Source organism: Marmota monax, unplaced genomic scaffold (assembly GCF_021218885.2).
Source record: "Marmota monax isolate L192 unplaced genomic scaffold, Marmota_monax_Labrador192_F-V1.1 WCK01_AAM20220418_F8-fsc00076, whole genome shotgun sequence".
NCBI classification, from domain to species: domain Eukaryota; kingdom Metazoa; phylum Chordata; class Mammalia; order Rodentia; family Sciuridae; genus Marmota; species Marmota monax.
The window spans coordinates 1,512,963-1,535,388 of record NW_026692843.1 but is presented as its reverse complement, the minus strand read 5'-3'; the positions used below and the strand labels follow the sequence as shown (position 1 = coordinate 1,535,388).

The following is a 22,426-nucleotide window of genomic DNA, read 5'->3' as shown; positions in this document are numbered from 1 at the left end:
CTTTCCATCTTCTCTCAGGAAGAAAGGCACATGAAAAAGGACCAGCTTCTTTATTGCTCAGGGAGACAGGAGCCTGAGCAGAGTCCCGGGATAATCACAGGGAGAAAGAAACGGTGCAAGGTGTCCGCCTCCTCCCTGCCCGCCTTCTAAGTGAACCAGGGTGGGCAGCCACCGCGAGACATCTGGGAGGGAGCTGGCCACAGGGCACATGACCCAAATGCCAAGGCACCCATCAAGTGCACTGTGCCCTGGGGGTCCCCAGGGCTCTGAAATCCCCTCCTTCAGGAAGAAACCCAAGAAAAACTTGGAATCAGGGCAGAATGAGCACAAAAGCAAATTCTGAGGTGCAGGACCAGAGAAGGAGCCCGTGGGGACTGCAGAGTCAGACAGTCTGTCCTTCGCGGGAGTTATGACCAAGCTTCTTAAAATGTCCTCACCCCGTCCTGTTGCTCCCCAAGGGTGGGCCTTGCATGTCAAGCCCTGCACTGGCTGAAGTTCAGCAAACACAGGCCCCTGGACCCAGTGCCTGAAATCCTGGTGGTCCTACATGTGATACCTGAGAAAACCATGTGACATCTGATCAATTCAGTTTCCCAAATGAGGTAGTAATTCTGGAATAATGAAGCGGGGGGGGGGGGATATAGATGACTTTTTATCCAAAGGTAATCATAGGAGAATTGATGACATTGATCGCTGATGCAGCAGTTTTGTCGGGCTTCCCTGTGGGTTTTAACACCTGTGTCTAAAGGATAATGACCCCCTGCCTTTGACGTACCTGGGGTTTTGTCGACATGATGCCACTACAACTGGGTTTTATCAGCTTTTAAGCAGTTTTAGAGATACAACGGCAATTATGAAATGTCTCTTTCAAGACATGTGGTGTTGTGGGTGACAGATCTTGCTTCTTAGCTAAAGAAGAGGAAGGAGACCTAGCTGCCACCAGAAGTACAGCTCATGCCTGTGCAGAGCAAGCAGAGAGGATCTGCCACAGCATCTCTCCAAACCGATGACTGATGAAAACAGAGTCTGACCGCCCGCTGACCGCATCCCCGGGCTCGCCCTCTCCTCCCGTGCAGCAGGGAGATTCTCCCGTCAGGTTCAATTGTATATGTTGTCTTGGCCCCTGCCTGACTGTAACCTCAACAGCACTTTTGGCATTGGGACAATGGAGGGTGGACAGCTGCTTGTCACTAGGAAAGCTCGGAAGGGTGTGTCTGTTGCGATTTGAACTTGAGTGGCCAAATGGGCTCTGAACAGAGTGATTTCATTTCAGCAACACACCGTCCCGTGCAGCAGTGGTGTGCTGGTAGATGCTTAACAGCCGGCTCCTGGGGAGAGAGGCCTGACTTGAAGCTGATTCTCATGGTATAGAAACTTCCACCATGGCTGATCGAAAACTACCAACATGACAACCCCACTCACAGAAGGGGGAGGGATGTGCCCCAGTGACTCCCCCAGACAGGCGTGATGTGCCTCTGCCAGCACTGGGAAGGCTCAAAGCCTCCTTAGATGCCTCATCTGTCTCCATTCTGGTCTCCATGGAAACCTTAGAACCAGACAACACTTGGCCTGGCTGAGCTGCCTTTTAAATGAAAAGCTAAGAGTTAATAAGAGGTTATCTTTCCAGGTAACCCTGCAGACCCTTCTCTGCCTTTAAATACTGGGGCTGCCCAGTAGGGAACTCTGACAGGCTCTCCCGGCAGGTCCCCGGTGGGTGGTGTCCTGCCCCAGTGCTTCCCAGGCTGGGATGTGAGACAGTGGGACACCTGATTCCACGGCTCCATCCTTTCCACCCTGAAGGATCACTTTAGGATTGAGCAATAACTGCTCTGCACATTCACAGACGGATTTAAAATGGAAATAAAGACGGGATGGCCAAAACCTATGCCAACGCATCTAGGTTTGTATGAAATCAAGAGGGGGGTTGCTCCTGGATTAGCTAAGCATCACGGTTACATGTTCTGTCAAAGTTTCAGAAGCACAGGGCACGTTCTGGGTGACCTTGGACACCCTTTGCTTTCTGCAGATAGATTTACAGAAACTAGGTGATTGAGCCCCTAGGATTATGGGACCCAATGCCTAAAAATAAAGGCTGGCTTCCTGCTCTGGTCAGTTCTCACCTGTCCATTTCAAGGGTGTGCTGCACCACGTGCATAAAACAAGGCAAAACATTTCCTGTCAATTCAGGTCACAAATGGGGAGGAGAGAGACCCATCAGCCACCTTCTTCCTGCTTTTCCTTGGCTTCCACATTCATGGCATGTAACTCACAGGAAGGTGACTTCCTGATCAGACTTCAAAGAACCTAGTACATGTATCACCTGCCTGTTTAAACCATTTTCATGCTAAGATTGTCTACACACACAAACATTAGTTCTTTTTATTGGGTGTGGGGGATAAAAGTTGAATCCAATATACCGTTCCTAAGACGATGGGTGGGCAGCTGTCAGTAGCCACCAACTGTCAGACTCTTACCCCATGGGCACACAGTCTCGGGGTCCCCACTAAGGGTCCCAGCTGGATATTTGGATTAAAGCAGCCACCACTACCAAGTGGAAAGGAGTCGCCAGGTCTGGGCCACAGGTCACTGCAGCCTCAATTTGGGCAGGCCTGAAATGTCCCATGAGACCATCACTCTTCCTCTTCGAGGAGCCCCACATCCGGTGGTCAGCAAGCAGATGGACGCATGGCTCTCCACTGCCACCAGCACTCTGCATCCTTGACAGTGACTGCACTGTCGTCCACCGGGGGCCTCTCAGGAAGAAGGGCCTGAGCACAGCCTGTGGCATCCTTTGGTGATACACAGGACAATCCAACCTCCACCCTCAGGGACCAGAGAGCAGCCCCGGGGCCCTACAGGCCTGGGAAACACAGCTCTGGGCTGGCCAGGGGGCGGTGGCAGGGTGTCTGCCCAGGAGCCCAGCCGCCTCCCTCTTCTGCGGGCCACCTCCCTCTAAACTCTCCGGCGGGAGAGCGGTCCTTCACTCAGACACCGGCAGGATGTTCTGGCTGTGAGAGTCACCTGTGAGCCCCGAGGAGCGGATGGAGCGTCTGTGGAGGACCCTGTTGAGAATCTCCCGGCAGCTTCTGCGGTACTGGTGTCTCAGCAGGCAGTACACGAAGGGGTCCGAGGCGGCCTTGCCGTAGGCCAAGCACTTGGACAGCACCCCCCAGTGGGGGCCAATGGGCGCCGCGGAGAAGATCTCCACCAGCCTGCGGAGAGACGGGACGTCACTGTCACTCAGAGCATAGCCATGCACGGACGTGGGCAGCCACAGGCAGGCTCCAGTCTGCACCCACCCACGGCTTCCTGGCCACGGGCCCTTGCTCAGAGACCACCTCTCAGGCAGCAAGGACAACAGCAGCCATTCACAACAGCAGCATGATGGTGGGCGTCCACAGGCTCTTCTTTCATTCTAGACACTGTACCCTCGAACCTGGGGGATGTAATGTATCTCGCTATCTTTTCTTCTTTTTGTACTGGAGTGAATCCAGGGGTGCTTAACCATTTATCCACATCCCCAGCCCTATTTTTTGCATTTTATTCAGAGACAGGGTCTCACTGAGTCGCTTAGGACCTCACTTAGTTGCTGGGGCTGGCTTTGAACTCCTGCCTCTGGCTCCCGAGCCACTGGGATTACAGGTGTGCACCACCATGCCCAGCTTTATTTCTATTTCACAGATAAAGAAACATGTCCCAGGAGGTCAGATAATTTGCCGGTCAACTTTGCACGGCTGGTCAACTGCAAAGGCAGAATTTGAACTCAGCTCTGACCACCTCTAAATCCCAAGCTTCACTATGAAACGGGATGATAGCTCATGGTGCTCTGGCTTTGGCTCCAGCTCCCTGGGAATATCTCTCCACACCTTGGAACTCAGCTCTTATATGAAAAGCCAGAGGTGTAGGCAAGATGGTCCGGTCATCTTTCCCAGCGGCAGAGTCTGGCACGACTGCCCCGAGCCTGCTCTGCCTTCCTAGCAAGGCCGAGCGGGGAAAGGGCTGGGGGTCATTTGGTGACACTGCCTGAAGCTCAAAGCAGGTCCTATGCAGGACAGAAGCTGCTGGCTGAGAAGGTTGGGTTTCTGGGGGGCTCTGATAAGACCAAGGTCAGGTACCCTGAAGTGACCCTCATTCACTGGGGGAGGACAAAAGAAGTCACAGCTCATGTGTCCAAGGGTACAATTCTCAGGGTCCTCCTGACACTAGTCAATGATGCCAGTGCCAGGTTGTGAGGGGTGAGAGCCTCCTGCTGCATAAACAGACACGTTAGTGTCCAGCACCCTCATATCTGGCCATGGTCCAGCATGAACATAGGATTTTAAAACAAACAAACAAAGACTCAGAGCTGGGAGAGACTTTGGAGATCATAAACCACCCTCTCCCGTGCCCATTGTTGACTGAGGACATCAAGGCCCAGAGAGGGGAGGATATTGCCCAACATCACACAGCATATCAGTGGCCACAGTAGGTCCAGGCCCTGTATTCTACTCTGGCACCTTCTTCTACCTGAGTATCTGCAGGATGGATCTCAGCAGAGCTGAGCCGGAGCTGAGCTCTGCTGCCGGCTTTAGCTGGACGTCCTGATCCCCAGGGAACTGTGGGGCTCCATTCCTCCTCAGAACTGCCCCTTTCCTGAACAGACCTCCAGCGAGTCCATCCGAGCCCCTTGGCTGCCTTTCCATTTCCCTCTCCCTTGCCCACCGCCCCCAGGGCACAGTGGATACGGCTCCTCTCAGGTCCTCGGGAGCCTGATGAGGAAGTGGGACCGTGTGCATTTGGGAAATATGTTCTTTTATGAGACCTATTTTTGAGAAGTGATGAATTTAAAGAGACAAAATCCTTGAATTTAGAATCCACAGCTCATGCTCACAGAGAACTAGCTGAGGGCCAGCACAGGGCTGCCGAGCCCGGCCGACTCGCACGCCAGCGGGTCTAGCCTTCTACCGGTAACTTTTGTAACTCTCCCCCAAATGAAAGAGCTGAATATCATCAACCCATCCAGCCAGAGCAAAATCGTCATCTGACGATTCTGAAGATTTCACAGAATAAAATTATTCAGAGCAGTTTTAAATTTCACCATTTGGAAAATGGAGATGATCTATGGCACTTGGAAACCTCTGTCGGCTCCACACGAACACTCCCCAGTTAGGGTCCTCTTTGGGTCAAGCCCTGATGGACAATCTCTGATCTTACAATTCTCCTGCCGAGGGGATCATTATCCCCATCTTACAGGCAGGGACATCGAGGCTCAGAGAGGCTGGGCAGCCAGCCAGAGTCTCCATCCAACCACAGAGCAAGGCCCGGCGAGGCCACCATGGGACCTGACTCTCAGCACTCAGGGTGAAGAAGACGTGCTCCGAGGCCCCTCGTAACTCCAAGAGCCCCTTCCCCACAGGGTCGACGTGCGCTCGGCAGGACTTTGCCTCTCGCCTCTCCCTACAGCGCACAGGGCAACTACTGCTCTGAAAAGCCAGGGTCTCTCCTTCCTCAGGCCCCAGGCAAAGGGAAGCTGGGGCGAGCGCAGAGCTGGACGAGGCTCCCCTGGCCTCCAGCAGGGGGCGCTGGGATGTCCCCCTCCGTGGCGGGCCTTGCCCCATCCTGGCTCCATCCGTTATGGGGGCTGAGAAGAGGCGAGGGTGTCCATACTGCCCAACTGTTTCTTCCTAATTCCAGGTCTGGGTAGGTGTCGGGCTGACCACAGGGTCCCTCCCAGATGACCTTTCAGACAGGGAACACTTCAGCCCATCTTCTAACACCAAGTCCCCTCCGCCACCGCTTCCTGCACCACTTCCTACACCCTCCTTGACAAGACAGGATTCCGTGACTCAGATCAGTCCCAGTCTACACTCTACACTCCTCCATTCTCCCCGGGTGGCGTATTTCAGTCCCCTGCCCACCCCTCCCTCTGGTGGTCACAGTGGGTTGGTGGCCTCAGCGTTTGACAGACGGGGCAACTGGCAGAGCAGAAGCCCCCCACAGGAGCAAGCCCCCCGGCTGCCATCTAGCACGGGGCCTGGAGTTATTGGGCTCAGGTGTTAATACTCGAGACAGCATTTCCTCTTGTCTCTGTGATGAGCTAAATTGTGTCACCCTCCAATTCATATGTTGAAGTCATATCTCCAGCACCTCAGAATTGTGACCTTTGAAGGTTATTGCAGATGTAATTAATGAAGAGCAGGTCTGAGGGAGAGGGTGGGCACGGCTGACCCAACAGGACTAACGTCCTCAGGCAAGCCGAGAATCTGGGCACAGACACACACACAGGAAGGACAGCAGGTGTTAACGAAGGCAGAGGTGGGGGAGAGGCATTTGCAAGTCAAGGAACACCAGAGGCCACCAGCACACAGCCAGGGGAGAGGCCCAGGGCAGTTGTCCCTCACAGTCCCAGAAGGAAGCAGGCCGTCCACACCGCCACCCTGGGCCTCCAGGACCACATATAAGTGCCTTCCTGTTGTCTAAGCCCTTCTGTTTGGGGTACTACTATGGCAGCCCTAACAAACTGAGACCCCGAAGGCACCCACAGGGGTGAGGGATGGTCTAGCATTTGGATTTCCTGGAGTCCCTGGCCACAACATCAAAATGGCACCTCGCCCCACCCCATTCCTAGAGCCCTGTGTGTACCAAGGACAACACTGGGGGTTTGCCAAAGCTCCTTCCCCACCCTCCAGGAAGCAGGGCTTGTCCCCATACGCACTGTTCCTACTACCTGCCAGACCTGCCAGACCTGCCCATTAGGCACCAGGATGGCTTCCCACGCGCCCCCTGGGTGTAAAGCAGACAGCATTTTGAGCACATGAGCACGCACATCTCCGCCCCTGGTCTCCTGTCAGCAGGCCAGGTGAGGGGACAGCACTGGGATGGGAGAGGACAGGCAGGGGCGGTGCTCAGCTTTTTAAGCATTTCAGGCAATTCCAGTGCCAGCACTTTTGCCCTTTATGGAAGAACTCTGGGCAGCGGGGTGTGTGTGTGTTGGGGATATAAAGTGCCTCCCAGTTCATGCCCCTAGCCCTGTGCACTTGCTTGCACCTCTACACCCCTGCTGCTCCATGTGTCTGGGGACTTCCCATGAGCCACAGCTCTTCTTTGGCAGTAAGCCCCACGAGGCTGCTGGCTAGCCACTCCCAGCTGGCTGTCAGAGCAGAGGGTAATGGACACAGGAGGCTGCCCACCATGGCCCCTCACTCACCGGGTCCTCTCACCTCACCCAGCAAGGAAAGAAGATGGGGACACATCTTCAAGAACTCTGAGGCATTCTCTGGACCCTGGGGAGACTGATGTCCCCACCTTCTCCATGACAGGAATCCCCAAGGAGAGCAAGTCCTGAGGGGAGGACAGCAGCCCCTGACCAGCACTTCCTCCCGGCCCCCAGGGATCAGGATCTACCAACTGATCACAAGCATCACCCACCCCACCATATCATTCTCCCAATTTTACAGAGACAAAGCCAAAGCAGTGTTGTGTCCAGGCTCTGGGCCAGGACATGAAAGAACCAGGACAGGAACCAACACCGTGGGCACCAGTGACTAGTGCCTGCCCACGCCTGGACTCAGTTTCTGCTTCCAAGAAGCCAAGCACCTTTGCATTCAAATACTGATTTTAAAGCAGTAAATTAGAGCCCTCTCTTCCTACAGTCTGTGCTCATCATCTGTCTGTCTCATTTCTCTCTCTCTCTCTCTCTCTCTCTCTCTCTCTCTCTCTCTCACACACACACATACACACACACACACACACACACGGTGCATTTCACAACACAGGCCACAGAACACTCCTCGGCAAGCCAGCTCTTTGTCTTCCCAAGACTTCTGGAGAACTTGGTCTTCATGCTTGCAGACCTGAAAGTCATAAGCTGATGCTTGAAATTTTCATGAGGCATGAGAGTGGAAAAGCGGTTTTACTGATAGAATATTAACACTCAGGAGCCACCCGCACATTGAACCTCTCTCCCAGCCACATGATCCCATTACTTTGAAAAGCCACAATAATGGGGCTGTCAGATCTGCAAATGCCTCGAAGCCTGACTGCAATGATTTAAGACGGCCACAGTTATTTGTAAGCGTAGACCACTGCAGAGATGACGGCCTGACAACTGCTTCTAGATCCGTGAACTTCAGTTCAGAAAATACTTGCGAGTGCTTCTCGAGGAGGCTGCTGTGACTCTGCAGGTCCTGCTCGGTCGCTCCAGGGAGAGTCCTAATGACCCCGGATCTGAGGACACCAGAGCCAGTGTGACTGTGCAGCAGAGGTGTCAGACTCCTATTAAGACCTTTGCGAATGTCCCCCGCTGTCATGGCACACCCCCAAGCACAGCTACGGGTGGCTCTCCAGCTGGTGCATTGGGCTTTCTGAGACCATCTTTATGAGAGCCACTACTTGGTCAGCACGTGCCAACCAGGTCTGCCAACTGCTCTGCCACCAGCGCTGATGGCCTCCTGGGCTCTGCTTCAGTCACATAAGATGCTGCCAGTCAGGTGGGAGATGGGGACAGCGTCATGCGGACCCACCATTTTTACTCAGAAAATCCATGTGCCTGCTTTACAAGAGAGCCTGGGTGCTGCCTGGGTTCATGTCAAGGTGCTTGTGTTTTGACATTAGGAGGGGATAAAATCTGTCCAAGGGGCATCTCTGTGTCTCCAGTGCCTGGTCCCCAAGTCTTGTAACTGTAGCATGGGCCAAAGGATAAATTGTAGCAGAGTGGCTGATGCTGACTTTGACCATTGGCTTGGCCACTCCCTGCTCATGTGTCCCTGGGCAACTCACCTCTCTGAACCTAGACTAGGATCCGAGCCCCCTTGGGCCTCGGTATTCCCACCCTGCAGGAGAGCTGTCCCAGGTGAGGCATGGAGTGTGGCCATATCCCTGGACACAGGACAGGTGTTCACCAGGTGGCAGGTATGGCCTCACAGACTGTGTTCTCCAGTAAGAAGCTGGAGACTTGAACGATCCTTGTAAACGCTGGGCTCCAGGCTGAGACGAGGCTTCCTGATCTGAGAAAGTTGTCAAGCAGATGTGACAAAGAGAAGGAGCTCCCCCGGTCAGATGGATCTTCTCAATCAGCTCAAAGGGTGACAGATGTCACAGCACAAGCCCCCTTCTGTGTCAGCATTCCCATCCTGCCAGGCCCCCCGTCTCCAGCCACCATCGGATCTTAGTCCAGTGTCACCCTGGATGAATCACTCGCGGGTAGGCTGCAAGCCCGGAACCTGACCAAGCCCTGGCTTCCTCGACTTATGAGGGGCATGTTGGTAGGTCCAGAGGGCACCTGTCCAGCTCTGGTACAGCCTCAGGCACCGAGTGGGACTTGCAGGGTTAAGCAGGGAAGCACAGTCCTGGGCTGGCTTAAGAGACAGAGCTTGCTCTTAACTTTTCCTTCTGAATTCCCCAACACCGTCTGTGGCTGCCCGAGTTGGATTTGATTTTCATCTCTGTGGACAGGAAGGCAGCAGAGAGCAGCACTGGCGCCTGCACCGGAGCCGTGCCCTTAGTGCCACTGGCCAAGTGAGTCCCTGGGGGTTCCGGTGTGAGCAGTGGGTGGTGGCGCTGGGGCCAGCGTGGCTCCACCAGAGCCATATTCTGTATTCATGAGGACTCCTGTGCACAGCTTTTCTCCTAGTAGATTGCTGCTTATCGCCATGAAGGATGAACAGTTATGTGCATGTTTTTTAAAACTCAAAATACATCAAACCCATTTGGAAACATAAAACTGAAAATACATCCATCCGTCCACGTTGACTTGTGAACCTACCATCAATTGTACTAAAAAAGTATTGCTGGGCACCATTGAAGGAATCAAGCCACAAACAAAAGTGGGAAAAGCTGGAAAATGAGATTAACCCAGAGAAAAGTCCGATTATTTGAAGCTGGAGCTATGACCTGTTCTCCAAGCGTTCAAGTTCATCTCGTGAGCCCATGCCTCCCTTCCCCTGCTATAAGCCCACTCCTTATATCAGAGGGAGGGAGGACAATGACCAGGGATGTCATCCACACAGGCCTGTGCCACACACCCCAGTGCTCTGAGTCCTCTTATCCTCATGACCCACACTCCCTCTGGAGGCCCAGCAAGGCCAGGGCACTGGCCCCGAGGTCATGCAGTGGAGGGATAGAGCTGGGGTTTGGCTTGGGAGGCACACATCACAGCCACGCTGCTGACCACGCACTCCACCTCCCGGGAAGGCAAGGGAACCTGTTCTCCTCTGTCACTGTGCAGGGGCTTGTGTCCTGTGAGAACTCTGGCTTCATGGCTGGATTAGTGGGTCTCAATCCATGGTTCCCAGCCAGGGAAAAGTCTGGTCCCCAACAGATCTTGGGCAATGTCTGAGGCATTTTCAGTTATTGAAACTGGGGGGCTGGAGAGGGGAGCCACCCTCCTGACATCCAGTGTGTGGGGCCAGGGAAGTTGTTAAACATCAAAGAATGTCAATGACACTGAGTTCTAGTAGACAGTTCTAGAAGGAAGAACCGGTGAGTCTGCTCTGCACAGATCAACCTGTCCAGAGACCCGAAGGCAGTTCTAGGTCCTGTGTTCATGGTAAGATGAGGCCAGTTAGGTCTCCCAGAAGGAAGCAGCACACCAGGGAAGAGAGAGTGGCGGGGGGCACCGGAGCTGGGTGGTCTAAGGAAGAAAAGACGACTGGGCACATGGAGGCAGCTCCCTGCCCATCTGCAAGTCTGGGAGCAAAGCACCTTCTCCTGGGCTGCAGAGGGCAGAACTGGGCTCAGTGGCTGACACTACAGCAAACCAGGCTTCAGCGTGACGTAAGGACCACAGGGAGGAGGCAGAGAACTGTCCACAGTGGGTCCTCTGCCAGGGTGTCAGAGTGCCAGGTGACAGTGTGGCAGCGGTGCTCTTCCAGGACCCTGCAGCTGAGGGGTCTGGGGCTCACTGGGATGCTGGGCTGTGCTGTCTCAATGTCTTTCTGTCTGTCACACACACACAACTCTGTACAGACCCCACTTTCCAGGCTTGACAGAAGCTCCTTCTCCACCTCCTCATAGAACACGGAAGTTCTTTGCTACCGTCCACTTCCCAGACTTTGGAGCCACTATGGATACACAGTCACCGGGTGTTTCCTTCCCTTCAGTCCACAAAACAGACTGGGTGATAAGTTCTTTTTCTTTTTTCTGGATGAGGCTGACATGGGGCAATGTCATGGCCAAAGCGGGCTGGCTTGAGGAAGGTGAACCCGAGAACAGCGGCCTGCAGTTGGCCAGCTCGGGCTGCAGATCTGGGGAGCACAAGCCCGTCTGGGAACATGGGAAAGGCCCCAGCCCCAGCAGAGGTGGCCCACCTGGCTGAGTGCAGGACATGCTCCCCAAGCCTGCAGTGTCTTGGCTGGGGACACCCGGGGCTGCACTAACCAGCATTCAGTGGGCAGCAGGAGCCCAGGCCTAGAACACGGTCTCTTCTGCTTTTCTTCCTGCTTCCTTGTGTTAGGCCTCCTGGGGTTGTGGGCCTGGGCAAAGGATTGGAACGCTGTGATTTGGAATGCAGTGGAGTTGGGGGTGAGGGGTCTCTCACGCCTTTTTGGTTCTGAGTCTAACCTGAAATAATTCAAGTTGGACTAGGAGAACAGTATGGAGGTTCCTCAAGAAACTAAAAGGAGATCTACCACACGATCTAGCTGCCCCACTTCCAGGTGTATGTCCAAGGGAAATGAAACCAGCATCCCCAGGAGACACCTACACACCCATGTTTATTGCGGTACTGTTCACCGTAGCTGAGATGGGAGATCAACCCTGATGCTGGTCAGCACATGAAGGGTAAAGAAAATGTGGAATATTCAGTCATAAAAAGAATGTAATTTGGCCAGGCACAGTGACACACACCTGTAATCCCAGTGGCTTGGGAGACAGAGGCAGGAGGTTTGCAAGTTCAAAGCCAGCCTCAGCAACTTAGCAAGGCCCTAAGCCATTGAGTAAGACTCTGTATTAAAATTTAAAAAAAAAAAAAGGTTGGGGATGCGGCTCAGTGGCTGAATGTCCCTGGTTTCAACCCTCAGTACCAAAAAGAAAAAAGAAATTTGCAACAAAATAAATAGAACTGGACAACATTGTGTTGAGTGAGATGAGTCAGATACAGAAAGATAAAAATCCACACGTTCTCATACGGATGGATGTTAAGTCCATCTGGATGTGAAATAGGGATTACTAAAGCTGGAAGGGGGCGGGGACTCACAGGCTGGATTGTAGGTCCCCAAAGAGTGCAGACAGCAGTCATATGCTCCAGCACAGTGGGGTGACTGCAGTTCCCAACAACCTTTTACATATTTCATGAACAACTACAAGAGAGAGCTCAAAGCCTCCAGACTTGAAGTAATGCTAAGGAGACGGCACTGCTAACGACCCTGATTTGATCAGTGCACACTGTAGACACATTTTGAATTATCACACTGTCCCTCATAAATACACTCAATTCCTACATAGTAATCAAAAAATTCAAAAAAAAATGTTTAAGGAGATGGAAATGTTAGCACCCCAATTTGATCATTCCACATTGTACACATGCATCAAATTATCACTGTACCCCATAACTTGACACAATTAAAACAATAATTAATTATCATAAAAAGAATCGAAGGCTGAAGAGGAAAAGCACACACAGACCCAGGTGAGTGCCCTGTGTCCCCACTGCACCCTGGAGAAGAACTGGGGCCAGGAGAGGGTGCTCTTGCTAAGGGTCCTGGGCTTGCTCTGCTCTCCTAAGCCCCACCCCCCTCACACCAGGGCTCAGCTCACCTGGTGATCACGTAGGGGCCGAAGCACACGAGGAAGGTCCCTATGAAGGTGCTGATCTTCTTGGTGGCCCGCTGCCGCCTCCGCTTCTGTTCCTCCAGACAGCGTTCCCGCACACTGTGTGGAAGAGAGAGAAGGTGACTCACAGGCAGCCTGCCAGCTCACAGTGAGGTACTACTGACAGACTCACACAGTGACTTCCAGAGTAGGCACTGGGCTATGGAGCCCAAGAGACCTGGGGTCAAGTCTTGGCTGCAGCTGTGTGACCGTGAGCAAGCTGTGTGACACTGCTAAGCCTGAGGCCATCGTCTGTAATATAACAACACCCAGTGCCTGTTGGATGTGTGTGCTCTCTTGTACACACCATAAGGCCATGTCAGCACACAGATACGTGAAAGGCATTCAGCCCATACAGCAGGTGAAGCAGGAGCAATTGTGCTTAAGTGAGTCCCAATAAAATCGACTCTTCCTGCTACACTTGCATCATTCACTCACACCTACTACGCACCAGCCCTCGGAACCGCTCTTACCGAGCAGAGTTTCTCGTTCTTAACTTCACCCCAATCAGTGGATCAGTCCTGCGGGGTGCTTTTCACCTGCCCTGTTTTTCAATGAACGCCATGAGTTCTGTGAGGCCAAACAGCCTGCTCAGCTGGCCGGCAGGGGGGCCGAATCCTATCCATGTGACTCAAAGCTGGCCTTTCCCCGGGGCACCGCGTCCCTGCACGCGGCATGGCATGGGGCTTCCTTTCCTCCACATCCTCAGCCTGTTTCCATCCCCACACCTCAACCCTGCCAGGAGCTAGAGAGCCCATATTGTTGGGTCACCGATTCCTCCAGACACGGAGTTTGGAGAAGCCAGGAGGCCACCAAGTCCTCGTGGAATCAGGGAGCAGTTTGGAGAAAGGAAATGGGAGCCACCAATGCCTCTGACCACGCCTGCTCCTGCTCTGATCCACTCCAGGGCCTGCCCAGAACTGGTACCCAAAGGCCTGTGAAAAGCAGAGGCTCTGTGACCCATTGTGTGCAGCGACAGGAGGAGTGTGAGCTACAGCTACTTTGCCTGTTATCACGGGTGAGGAGGCCCCGGGGGCAAGCTGGCCCAGGCTCCACGCGCTCCATCTCACGGCACCCAACCTGGGCAGGTTCTTTTAATGTGTAGGTTCTAAATAATTCAACTGACTAAAGATGGCCAGGAGGAAACTGTGGACAGCGTTCCCAGGAAGCGAAGATAGCCTGGCAGAGCCAGGCACCAGCTGCCAGTGACCCCTGTTCAACCAGAGCAAGCAGCAGGGAGGGGACTGGAGACCCAGGTCCAGGAGCAGCGGCAGCGCCCGGGCAGCGCCCGTCCTTCCAGGGCACCCATCATCTTACTAGTGCTCAGAGCTCTTCTACTCAGACTTCCTGTCGCAGATGGCCAACGCCGTGTAGGTTTGGACTGACAGGTCCTGAAATTCGCACGGAACTGTTTTCCCTTGACTTTGCCTTTCCAGGAATCCACAGAGGAACTGGGAGCTGAGCTTGGTAGGAACAGGTTTCATATGGGTTGAAAATGCACTGCTCATGACTAATATTGCTCATCCATTCCTAGTCACTATACAACAGCCACATTCCCAAGTCTTCAGTATGTGCCACGCCAGACCCTGTGACAGGAGCTCACGTGCATTCGTTTATCTGATACTCACGACTCTACAAGCTGAGGGCTGATATCAGTACAGTCCCCATTTTTCAGATAAGGAGACGGAGGCTCAGAGGAGTTAAGTGATTTTTTTCCCAAGATCACACAGTTGGTGAGTGATGGCAGTGGGGTAAGCAATGTGTTCCTGCTTCTCTGAGATGTCCTGTTTAAACATGACAGTCCTGCATTCTAAATGGTCTGCAGGGGGCTGTCCTGGTTTTAAAAGGAAAGCCCCATGTCTGGGAGCCCCTCTCAGTCCCAAGACCCTGGGTGGTGGCAGGAGTCCAGGCACTGGCTCTGCAGCCTTCAGCAACACCTGCTGACAATCTGAATCACTATGTCTCCTAGGGAGGCACCAGGACTCGGATTTCTCCACCCAGGACACGTGAAGAACACGGCAGGCACACCGTGGGGGCTAAGGTCACATCCCCAGAGATGGGCTTTAATCTCCTGACTTTCCGATTGCACTTGAGTGCCTGCAAGTTTTCTACCCAAGTCCTCCACTCAGGTGACACTTGCAGGGTGTAGGTGAGGAGGAGGGAATGCTGTGGCCCCACCCCAGAGGCCAGGGTGCAAGGAGGTGACCAACTCAACTATCTTGGTTTAAAACGCAAAGTCCCAAGCCTGGGAAGCCCTCAGACCCAGGCAAACCAGGACGATGGGGATCCTGTCGCGCTCGATGTCAGCATTAGTCCTCACCACGGGGGCCCCTCATTTGACCACTCATGCATTTCCCCCAGGACTTTCAGTGCTATCCATGACAGGTGTGCTGCAAGACACAAGCCAGGTGTCCTGTGCCATCTCTGCACACTGCCCCCTGACAAGCAGAGCATTCTGGGCATCTCCTGAAAAGAAGCACCAAATTCATATACAGGACTCAGGAAGAGGACCCCAGAGCAACTGGGGCTGGGCCCTCTCCATCTGTGACCTGACAGACTGCCAACTCCCAGGGGCTTAGAACAACCCTGTGGGGGAAGGAGCTCTGGCTTAGGGGTCTGAAGCTCTGCCCTTAGCTGTGTGCCCTCCTGGAAGTCACCTGACCTCCCTGAACCCAGTTTCTCATTTATCTAAGGGGCTGTCATAACAGGCATAACTAGAGCTGGGTTCATCATAGGGACAGATAGGGCTTGCCAGCCATAGGGCCACTGCGGAGGACAGAGCTCCTTGGGTCCTCCCAATAGGAACTCAGGTCCCTGCTTTGGGGCCGAGAACCTAGCTGTCTTCAGGTGAGCAGCAGCCCCCTCACCTTGCCACATGGAAAACCTCTCCCCCAAAACACAAGAGGTCCTTGGGAATAGGGAAGCTTCACGGGTCTTCAGAAGGACAGTAGCACTTCGGTGACCTGAAAGAGTGAAATGGACCCTTCACAGGCTCAGATGACCAGGGTCACTCCCTGTGCTGTAAAAACTACGGGGAAATAACTTCCTGCTTCCAAAAGGCCTGTGCAGAGGGGAAATGAAAGGGCAAGCACTCTGCTGTCACATACGTCAGTGGTGACCACGGTTCTAGGCTCTAAGCCTCACACCCAGAAAATACGTAACGAGTGTAACATCGTGGGAAAACTCACTCAGTCACTTTTTTTGTTTAAATTGTCAATGGGCCTTTGTTTTCTTTTATTTGTTTAAATATGTGATACTGAGAATCGAACCCAGTGTCTCACACATGCTAGGCAAGCACTCTGCCACTGAGCCACAACCGCAGCCCCCAACTCAGTCACTTTTTAAGTGATCTTTTCAAAAGAGATGATCGTGAGCTAGAAATACGTTCTAAAATAGATTTTTTAAAAAGTGAACTGTAAGCATCTTAACCCTATCAGACAAAGTGAGGATGGTCAACAGTGTGAAACACCTCCACTGGCCTGGCCTCCATTCTTGGTTGCTAACCTAGTGGTTAAGCATGAAAACCAGAGCCAGACCTCAGGATTTAATACAGGCACCATCACTTCATTACTGTGTGGCCTTGGGCAAGTTACACAGCTTTTCTGTGCATCAGCTTAGTCATGTCTAAAATGAGAGTAATGAGTCTGTACTTTGTAGGGTTACACTGGGAATAACTGAATTAATGCTCAGTAAATACTCAATAAATGCTGACCATTAATTTTCATTCTTCATTCAATAGAAACTTATTCAATAATTCCATACTATGTTTCAACTCTGCCCTGAAACTCCTCTCCCACTGCAAGAGTCCTGCCCTGAGCATTTATAAACAGGAGCTGGAGCCAGGGACTGCCCCAGGGGTGCGGTAAGGCAAAGCTAGCAGCCAGGTGCCTGAGACTAAGTCCTGACTCCCTGAGGACTGTGACCCCACTGGGCCTCCAGGGACCCCAAGTGACTGTCCTTACCTGGCTGTGTGGAGCACAGAGGGCATCTGTAGACTATGAACTGTGCCTGGGGTTGTGTCTCTGCTGGGACAGACCCACTAGATGCTAGGGCCATGACGGCATCCACCCAGTTCACAGCCCCAAGGGAAAGAGGACCTGCTACCCAGACAGTGGTGTGCGGGTGGGACTGGCATCCGGCCACTGACTCCAAGCCAAGCTGCAGTCGGGAACCTCATCACCCCCTCCCTGAACTTTGGAGAAAGAGGAGGCTGGCTCCACTTTTCCTCCCTGGGATCTTCTACTTCCCAGGTGAGAAGAGGGAAGTGGCAGGAGATGAGTGAGGCAGGGTGGTCCCTTTCCCCAGGAAGCAGCCAGCTTCTGGCTTGTCACTGCCATGGTTTAGGCGCAGCCTGGGCGCCCTCGCCCACTCCCAGAGCAGTGGCATCATGAAAGCGCTTGGCGTTGGCTGCTGCGTTCTCCCTCCAGAGCTTTGCAAATCCAGGCTCCTGGAAATCTTGGAACCCGTGAGCCGGTCTTGTGCTCATCTGCACATCATGACACTGGGGTCCAGCAGAGGGGGTTGGGACATGTCTAAGGCCACTCAGGAAATTCTGGACAGGACCAGACCTCATCCCAGGTCTGATGACCCTAGGTTCTGGGGTGTTCCCCCAACCCCACTGTCACCCATAGAAATCACCAAGTGCTGAGCGTTCTGACAGTCCTGGGCCTGGTGGTGGCACCTGGAATCCTTGGATCCATGGGAGGAATCAGAGCAGAGGCTGAGCCTCCCCCACCCATAGCTGGCAACATGGCCAGGGGGCAAGCAATTCAGCTTTGCAGCGGAGTTGGGGCGGGTCCACCCCAGTCTGTGCAAGACAAAGGGGAGAGGCTGTCCAGCATTGTGACTCCTGAGGTCAAAGACAGGCTCCTAGCAGGCCTTGTCACCAGGTGAAAGGGGTGGCAATTCCGGGAAGGTCTGAAGAGTCAGTGAATGAGGCAACCTCTGCTGTCACCTTCCAGCCACAGCTACCTCCCTGCCCTCCACACAGAGCCTGGGTCCTGAGTGACCCCAGCTGACTGTAGTTCAGTCTCAGCCCATGCTCAAGCACTCACAAAGTGACCCATTTTGGATTTCCAGCTGTTAAGGCAAGGGACAAGCTGACTCACAGTAGGAAAGAGCCCTAAGTTTGGGCCAGGATGCTGGTACAACTTGACCCCCCATCTTGGGGATCCACACTGCTCCCCATGTAATGGCCAATTCACAGGGCAAAGGGGATTGCCCAGCCCACATTTCCATTGTAGACCAAATTCTCAGTGCTTGGAGCATGGCATTCTTTGCCCAAATGCCTTGATCCTGCTCCCAAAATGTGTGCAGGCATCTCCCGCTGGCCCCGTGCCTCTGAGGGTGGACTATGTGGCCTGAGTGCCTCGCTTTAGGCCTGAGGAGCAGCATTAGTGAGCAGTGTGTGTTCGTGGCTTTGCAGCCTGCAATGTGCTCCTGGTGCACAGGGCCCCTGCAGTGCTGGGTAGGCCAGCATGGGAGGTGAGGCCAGTGGCCCAGCTCCCCTCTCCCCAGCAAGAACAAGGCTGACCTCCAAGGAGCCTGTAGAGGCTAAACGTGAACTCCACCTTGCAGGAAAGGTGTATTTGCCAAAATAAGGGGACAGAACATGTTCCATTTGCCAGTTAGTGAGCTTAGTTTAGAGCACCTACACGTCTAGACACACTGCTGGTGAGCCTCCATTTGCCTAACTGCTCCACAGACCAGGGGATGATTCTGGACTCAAGCTACTTTCTGGATCTGCTAAATCAGGCAAGTGCCTCACTTCCTGTCTCCCAGTTTCCTCATCTGTAAAGTCAAGGGCATGGTGAGGTTCTGACTACGATGCCACCACTTGACATCCTCCAGAGCCAGCTGTCAGTCAGCCTCTGTGGGCATGGTTCATAGGACATAGAGGGGAGGCCCTGCAGACCCTTTGAATTTTTAGGGGAGTGCCCAGGCTGCTTCTGGGTTGAGTCCTCTTTCAGCATCCTCCTTCTCAAAAGTCCTTAACCCAAACTAATGAGCCTGGCCCTGCAGTGGACTGGATAGAGCAGGCACCTGCATGCATGCCTAGCAGCACCAGGGAGGGGTGGCTGTAGCGGGTCAGGAGTTGGGACTAGAGAGAAGTGCACACTGAGATGAGCCGGTGGAGGGCTAGGTGTGGATCAGACATTGGAAACTCCAACCTGCCTCGAAAATGTAATCACCGGAGAAATGCCACAGACAGGCAGGGGCACGGGATGCTGCTCAAGGCTGTATTTAAAGAAGAGAAGGTCCCTGCCGTTTGGGGGTGTTGAAGAAAGGGGGCATGGCTTGCTGCGCATCACATTAATATCCTGCAGAAAGAGCTGATACCACCAGAGCCTCCTGACAAATGCCACACTGGGCCTCAGGGATCCTGAAATGGGTCCCAGGAGGGCTAAGAAAAACTTCCAGGGAGCCCAAACTCCACCAGCCACCCTGGCTGCTCAGAGAAAGCAGTCTGGCTTCTGAAAACCCAGGACTGGCACCCAGGGTCACACAGGCTCTTGGCACCAAATTGGGTGAGGAGGCCCCAGTGAGAGGATGCAGAGACAGCCCCAGAGCGAGCTGTGTAGTTCTGCATTTGTGTGAGGAAGAATTTGGAGCTGCCAAGACAGATGCCAGAGGACTAGCTGTCAGGGAGTCCCCTGAGGCATGTCTGTCTCTTCTAGGTGGGCAAAAGCCCTCAGGGAGGGACAAGGCAGTGTCTGCTGAGTGGCCCACTGCTCCCACAGCATCCATGGAGCTGGTGCAATGGGAGTCGGGTGGGGCCTCCTGACCCTGGATGTGAGTGGGGCCTCTGGGAGTGGGGCAGGGCCTGAGGCTACCCAGAAACCTGTCCTCTCCAACAAGGCTGGCTCTGCTCCTGAGCCCTGAAGGGCCTGGGATGATAAGTGCAGGAGCTCCTCGGGGTCCCCCAGAGGGGAGTGGGGAGAGGAGGGCCCTTCCCTAAGATCTCCCCAGGAACTCTCCCACAGTGTCTGGCTTGGAGTAAGAGAGAGAGATTTGCTGCTGGCCCCTGTCCCCTAAATGGGCTGAAAGGGAGTCACTGCCCTCCCCCACCCCGCTTCTAGAAGTCGAACAGGAACTAGTCTAAATAAGAACTGACTCTTTTCCCAGTTCCATCTCTTCTCTGCTGTGAAACTCATGGTGAGGGGCCCTCTCTAGGACTTGTTCAAGTCCTGGAGTTAAACAACATTTCCTTGCATCTTCTAAGAGCAGTCCTGGCCTGAGCCCCAGGGATGCACCTTCTAAAGTGGAGGGTGATGGGAAGCGGACAGGTCTGCGAGTGTGGCTGCAGCATGTTCCTCCCACACACTGAGCCAGGCACAGGCAGTGAGAGCTGCTGCATGTACATTTTGCATGTAATTCTGTGAGGAAGGCTCTGTGGTGAGAAGATTGTTCTAGCATGTAATCAGGAGTGGCTGTTCTTGGGAGCAACAATGGACCCATACCTCCACGCCTTTATATGTGCAGGCATGGCGAGATTCAAGGACCGCTCATGGTTGAAAAGCTTAGCAAGGAACCCTTGTTCAGACGGACACCTCTGGTCTGCTAGGTGCTGGGCAGGAACATGTGCACCCTGGGTCCAGGGCTCTGCTCACAGCAGGAAGGCCCTAGCTTCTCTCACCAGGGCTCTCTGCCTGCCTCACCTCCTGCACCTATCGGGATACCAGAGCCCTTACCTAGGGTCTCAGGCAACAGAGGGGGAGCCTGCTTTCCATGGACAAAAACAGCAGCATTCGAAGAGACACACCAGCACTTTCCCTCTTTGCTTTCCTAATCTCATGAGGAAAGCCAGGTGAGCTCAGGACAGCTCAGCTTACAGTTCCTTCCGCTCCCGGGGCGGGGGTTCTGGGGATGGCAGAGGTTCTCAGCAGTACTTGGGCTTGCTGCCTCCCTCTGCCCTCCTGAGAAACAGCAGCTAGATGGGGCCGGAAGTGGGTGGGCAGGCTGTCTCAGGAGCCTCAGGCTCCAAGGCCAGGTGACACTGGACAGTGCTTTCTGGAGGGTGAGAGCAATTCCATCCCCCCAGAGCCAGCAACAGGGAAGGGCACAGCCTGGTTCCATCTGGCAAGGACTGTCTCTCTCTCTCTCTCTCTCTCTCTCTCTCTCTCTCTCTCTCTCTCACACACACACACACACACACACACACACAGAGGGTCAGGACACAGGCAGTGCCAGACACTGGAGAGAGGAAGGGCCCAGAGGAGCAGCCCTGCTCAGTCTGAAGAGCTCTCAAGGGCTTCCTAAGGCTCTGGCCACCCTCTCAGGGTCCGAGTCAAACCTTAAACAGTGAACAGAGCCCACTGTCTTCCCATGTCACTTAAACTGACAGCTACAAAAACAGACAAGGACAAGGAAGACCAAGTTAGTTCTGACTGATTTTGCTTCAGAAAGTGGCATGTCCCATATCACCCATGTTTTTGGTGGCCCTGATCTGTTGAGTTTAGGCACCTGCTAAGTCCCGAGGACGGCCCCTTCCTACCCTGGCTTTCTGAGGAGGAAATGGAGCTTGTTGGAAGAGTTGTTCCCCCACGATCCACACTGGGTCCCCAGACCCCCACTCCCACCGACTTCTCGCCCAGTTCCCGGAGCACCGGCTAGGGCACCTCACCTGGGATGGATGTCCACCAGCAGCACGAGCGTCTGCATGGTGATCACGTCGATGCGCTTGCAGTGGAAGCGGGCCACCTTGAGCACCTTGAGGTACGTGAAGCAGAGCACAACGAAGGACAGCAGGAAGCTGAGCGCGTGGAAGGCGCCGGTGAAGACCGCGAAGCGCAGGCGCTCCTCTGGCCGCCGGCTACACAGCGTGCAGGACGCGTACAGCTGGTGGAAGCCCAGCCAGGACAGGGCGAGCGCGGCCGCAGGGAAAGTGAGCGCGTGCAGCCACGTGTAGGCCACCATGAGCGCAGCGTCGCGGAGGCGCATCTTAGCGCGATAGCTCAGCGGGAAGACCACGGCCACCCAGCGGTCGATGCTGAGCGCGGCCATGCTGAGCATGGAGTTGGAGGCCAGGAAGGTGTCGAGGAAGGCGGCCAGGCGGCACAGGCGGTCGCCGGCCGGCTGCCGCTGCGCCACGACGCCGGCCAGCGTGAGTGGCATGTTGAGCACGGTGCACAGCAGGTTGCCGCACGTGAGGTTGAGGGTGAAGAGCGCCGGCGCCTGGCGGCGGATGTCGGCGCTGTGCAGGAGGCAGAGCAGCACCAGCGCGTTGGACAGCAGCGAGACGCCCATCGTGCCCACCAGCAGCCCCGCCAGGCCCGCGTCCCACGAGTTCATGGTGCGCGCCCGCCGCCCGCGCTCAGGGTCCGCAACCCGGCGCTGCCATGGCGCAGCCCGCGGCCGCCTCAGCCCCTCGGCGCCGCCGCCGCCCCGCGACCCCCGGCCCCCGCCGCCATGGCTCCCTGGAGGAAGCGCGGCCGCCCCGAGCCCCGCGCCACCCCCTGGACAGGCACCTGGACGCGCAGCCACCCCGGAGCCGGCGCCACCTCCTGGGCTGGCAGCTGGGCGCTCAGCTCACCCCCAGACCCCGCACCGCTTCGGTCAAGCGCGCGGTGCCGTGCGCTGCTGAACCTGGAGCCTTTAACGCCCTGGGATCCTTGAGGGCTGGCGCTTCCAGCTCTGCCTC

At 54.6% G+C, this 22,426-nt stretch overlaps 1 protein-coding gene across 1 annotated transcript; it reads right to left on the bottom strand.

The window, feature by feature from the left end:
* Positions 1-1,083: 1,083 nt before the first annotated feature.
* Positions 1,084-22,083, bottom strand: Gpr26 (G protein-coupled receptor 26). Its single transcript, XM_046448722.2, has 3 exons — positions 21,410-22,083; positions 12,733-12,846; positions 1,084-3,212 (listed from the first exon to the last, which is right to left on the bottom strand). The coding sequence occupies exons 1-3, from the start codon at positions 22,075-22,077 to the stop codon at positions 2,981-2,983; spliced, it is 1,014 nt and encodes a 337-aa protein (XP_046304678.1). The 5' UTR covers positions 22,078-22,083; the 3' UTR covers positions 1,084-2,980.
* Positions 22,084-22,426: the final 343 nt, after the last annotated feature.

Excerpts from the sequence above, each read along its gene's own strand:
- Gpr26 (XM_046448722.2), bottom strand. The coding sequence starts at position 22,077 with ATGAACTCGTGGGACGCGGGCCTGGCGGGGCTGCTGGTGGGCACGATG. Across the intron at positions 12,847-21,409 it reads CTGGTGGACATCCATCCCAG|TGTGCGGGAACGCTGTCTGG; the intron begins GTGAGGTGCCCT and ends TCTTCCACACAG. Across the intron at positions 3,213-12,732 it reads GGCCCCTACGTGATCACCAG|GCTGGTGGAGATCTTCTCCG; the intron begins GTGAGCTGAGCC and ends GTCTCTCCGCAG.